We start from the raw sequence: 4,530 nt of genomic DNA on the forward strand, positions 1-4,530 counted from the left end.
AATCAAGAAGAAAACCACATATTCAAAGACATGGAAATTAAACAATACACAAAAAAAAATCAAGAAGAAAACCACATATTCAAAGACATGGAGATTAAAAAAATACACATTTTAATGATGAGTGGATCATCAAAGAAATCTGACAAAAAACTAAAAAATTCTAAGACTCAACAATATTAGAAATACAACATACAAGGGCCAAGAAGCTGCTGCAGCAGCCACTGTTTAAAATCTGGTGTCTCTGGGGGCGGAGGGATCTGCTGGAGGATGGAAACCAGAGAAAGCCTCGTGGCCTCAGCTTATCCTGGTGCTCAATCCCACTCTTCAGATGCACAGCATCCTCCATGGGAGTGCATTTAGCTGATACTGTGGTTTCCAGATGCGGAGGTCCTGGGTTCCAGGTAGCGATGAAGGGATAGCAGTGCCCTGCTGCTGAGCTCCTTCCTGCCCTGTTTGCCTAGGCACAAAGGAGGGTCAGAGGAAGGCCTTGCAGTGTGCCTGCCTCTATGCCTCATAGCCTCCCACCCCAGGGTCACTGCCTAGGGGCACCTGCTACTCAAGCTTTTGCACTACTAGCTGTGCAGGGGTGCCTGCAGATGCCACCTGCCACCCTGAGGCAACCACCCTCCACTCAAGCTGACACTGCTGGTGTTTCTGGCCATGCTCCATCTGCCTGCAGAGGGCTTCCAGGAGCCGGGTGACGTCCCCACTCTCTGTCAACTGGCTTAACAACTCCAAGTGGAAGTCCATGCAGATGGAGACGCCATTCCTGGGGCAGCAGGAGACCTCGGCAGTCCATGCCCGGAACAGCATGTTTCCCGCAGAGTACAGGTTCAGGAAGGCTTGCATGCACATGGCAGAATAACTGGGGGAAACAAGGGCATAAGGCAGATGTCACAGTGAGCTACTGCAGGGGGACATGCTAATCTAGACACACATGGGTTCTAAGTCAAGGGTTTTGGGTTCACTCCTCCTTCAGGGTCACTGGGAAACATGAAAAGCCTAGGAAGAGGGCAGCTACCTTCAGGAAGAGATCAGGTGGCAGATAAGAATGTTGACTGTGGGCTGGGCTGGTCTCAGTGGTAGAGCACTTGCCTAGTATGTGCCAGAATCTGGCTCTATGGCTGCACTGGAGGAAAAATTGTCTACTGTAAAGTGCAAATAAACTGTAAGGAAAGAACCTATAACAGGAGAGAGAGAGAGAGAGAGAGAGAGAGAGAGAGAGAGAGAGAGAGAGAGAGAGAGAGGGGGGAAGAGAAAGAGAGAGAGACTATTACAAAAACCAACAACCTATATCTACAATTATTTTAGGGTTTTTTTGGTTTATTTTTTTGGGGGGTGGTTGTTACCAGGGATTGAACCCAGGGTGTTATACCATTGAGTTATGTCCCCAGCCCTTTTTCATTTTGTGACAGGATCTCACTAAGTTGCTGACACTCTTCCTGACTCCGTCCTGAGTCACTGGTATTACAGGCATGTGCCACCACACCTGGCTCAGTTACTTTAGTTTTGATGAAGAGTGCCCATTAGAATATTGAGGTGTTTGACTTTGCCAATTTACAGAGTAAATGAAGCTATTCATACTTCTTCTCAGAACTATCTACTTGGTCACCTCCTGCTAAATGCAGCTGATTAACCACCAGTGGTGACAAATCTTAAGGATGCCTCCAGGGCCTCCAGGGCCTCCAGGGCCTGTCCCACCTCAGATGTGGCTCCAGGCAAGGTGCACCCTGCAGACCCACCAGCTCCACTCTCTGGAGCCACTCTGTCCACCAGAAGCCAACCCCTGCCCCTTCCCCTTTGCAGGAAGCAGGGCAGTGAGCATGCCCAGCCTGAGGCAACAGGGCACCTGCTCACCTCAGAAAACCTCTCCACTTCCATATTCTTGTGGTCTTTCTTGCCAGACATCAGCATCAGCTTGTTTAAAAGATCCTTCAGCTCTTCCAAAGTGTAGGAGCGCTCTGGCTCCAGGCCACTGTGACCCCCAGGGAGGATCAGGCTCAGGATGGCATCTGGGGAGATCTGGGAGGCAAAACATGATTAGAAGCCATTTTCTCGTGTCTAAAATGCTGACTCTGCAGCAGGCCAGTGTGTGCCACCAACACTGCACCTGGAATCTGGGAGGGCTCACCTTCTGGTCACCTGTGGGTGCCCTGAGCTCATAGATGCCTCTGCTGTTGATTGCTGTGGCCAGGGACAGGGATGAGAGCTCAATGGACCCATGGCTTTTCTTCACTGTCTTCAGCCACTCCAAGTTCCTGGCAGAATCTCGCTGTTAGAACAAAAGCAGAGAATATGGGCCAGGGTTCAAATGACTATCTTCCTGGATGTCCTCCTCCTGCCTCTGCCCTTGCTGGGCAAACTCCAGCCACCCTCCTCTAGGGCTCCAGGCATAACTTCTTGCCTGAGGCCTCAGGTACCCCTGGCTGTTCCCTCAGGACCCTGCCTGTTCCTCAGGACCCTGACCACTCATTGTGGCTGCACTGGTGCCAGATTTCTAGCTGACACTTAGAATGCACTTGGCCTGCACTTATGGTTGATTGGTAAGATAGCCACAGGCCATGCTCTCTGGTGGCAGGCCACCATCCTCCTGGGTTCCCAGAACAAAGGCCCTCTGAGGAGAGATGGTTGACTGAACAGGAGCCCTAAGTTCTTAATGTCTTGTCATGGTCCCTGAGCATGACCAGAAGAATAGGAAAAATCGCAACAGAAAATGAGCTTCTAACAGAAAAACTGCAAACTGCTCTCTCTGTCCATCTCCCCACCCTCCAACCACATACAGGACTGTCCCAAGGCTGGTGCAGGCCTCTGGACATCTCTTCTCATTGGGTGAGTTATGAGTGTAAGTTTACTCAGACGCTGGTACAGGTAATTTACTTAAATGTTTTTTTTTCTGATAAAAAAAAATAATCAACATCAATTGTGAAAAATACCAAAAAGTAACTAAATAAAAGCAGTTACTAAATTCAGAGAAAACTGCTGCTTCCTACCTTGCTCTTTCTACACTTGTCCTGTAGGGTGGAGACTGCTCTTGACAAGCAGCTCTGCAGTTCTCTTCCAACCCAAGACAAAGAAAGCATTTCCATAGTGAAGAAAATCTGGCTTTAAACATCAGTTTAAATGGCTGCCTACACGCCTCCATGCCCATATGCCCTCAAAGCACAGCTGCTTCCCAAAGCTGCAAGACCTCCACACCTTGGAATCAGGAACAAAACTCACCAGCTTACTGGGCAGATGGGGGTCATTTTGCAGAGCCTTCCAGAGTTCTCTTAAAATTTCCATGAACTTGCTGAAGCCTGCCTTCTTGTCCAGCTTATACAGCAGGGACGCATAGCCCTGCACAGCATCATGGAAGCAGGCCACCCGGTCCACGTCAATGTCGCTTTCTCCAGCTGAGATGGAGGCCAGGTCCACAAATACCTTGAGCTCTGTGAAGCCTGGGGCAGAGAGGGAGTCAGCACAGGACCACTCCATGATGCTGCACAACTCTCACCTGGGGCAAGATCCTTCGTGAGGCCATCAATAGACACTAAGTAAACACCTAGCGTGTGTGGCACTTCCTGCCTTCTGTTAGGACACCAGGATACCTTTTCTTTTGCAGCATATGATGACACCACTGAACAGAATCTAATCTTTACCAAACAATGTCCCAGGCACTGTTCTAGGCTTGTGTGTATCTTATTTCCTTTAATCTACAAACATTATCACCTGAACAAAAACATGTTCCATTGGTAAATATTTTGAATCAAATGTATGTCAAGATCATTGTAATGTTTTGAGCAACTAATAAGAAAATAATAATAATATTGGGCAATCAATTATTTAAAAAACTGAGATAATTCCCCTAGGGTTAATTACTAATCAAAGAATGTAAGTCAAAGCAGACTCAGGAGTACAAGGTGGAAGCAGCAAAGCTCTGGATGAGAGCTGGAGCCAATGACGCCTCAGTGCCAGCAGGAGGTGGCCTTCTAGGCCTCTGTGGTGTGTGAGTGCTGTCCCTGCTCCACCTCCTTGAACTTTCTTTCTTACCTCTCCTCCCCTGCCTCTATCTAGTCCATACAACCACACAGGCTGCCCAGCCCTATGCTGGAAGAGAAGTATACAGGTATACTCACAAGGTATACTCACAAGCCAGCATCCAGTGGCCACTGAAGAAAGGGCCAGGAGGAGGCTCGTCACCTCCCCCATGGCCCTGTGGACCACAGGTAGAAGGACAGGATCAGATCTGCTGGGGAAGGCTGATGAATGGCTTGTGGCTCCATCCTGGCTTCTGAGGTTCAGGCCACCCCCCAGGCCCCGCCCACCCTCTGGGAATTTCAGGTCTGAGCTCAGAGACCTTCTCTCAACAGTGACACCAGCTCAGGTGAAGCATGATGCAGGATAACTGTGGGACTGGGAAGCCACTGCCCAGAGACACTTGTGGTGCTCACCTGTGCACTTTACTCCCAGTTTTTTTCAGGTGTGGCTTCTGCACCTTTAGGCATGTATTTTAAATAAATCTCCTGTGACAATACCACACACAGTGTGAAA

The 4,530-nt window shown here is 49.0% G+C and overlaps 1 protein-coding gene across 1 annotated transcript; it reads right to left on the bottom strand.

The window, feature by feature from the left end:
• Positions 1 to 552: 552 nt before the first annotated feature.
• On the bottom strand, positions 553 to 3,474 carry LOC144251431 (E3 ubiquitin-protein ligase RNF213-like). Its single transcript, XM_077794351.1, has 4 exons — positions 3,220 to 3,474; positions 2,132 to 2,272; positions 1,850 to 2,022; positions 553 to 865 (listed from the first exon to the last, which is right to left on the bottom strand). The coding sequence occupies exons 1-4, from the start codon at positions 3,472 to 3,474 to the stop codon at positions 553 to 555; spliced, it is 882 nt and encodes a 293-aa protein (XP_077650477.1).
• Positions 3,475 to 4,530: the final 1,056 nt, after the last annotated feature.

This window comes from Urocitellus parryii (genome assembly GCF_045843805.1).
Source record: "Urocitellus parryii isolate mUroPar1 chromosome 13 unlocalized genomic scaffold, mUroPar1.hap1 SUPER_13_unloc_4, whole genome shotgun sequence".
Taxonomy (NCBI): Eukaryota; Metazoa; Chordata; class Mammalia; order Rodentia; family Sciuridae; genus Urocitellus; species Urocitellus parryii.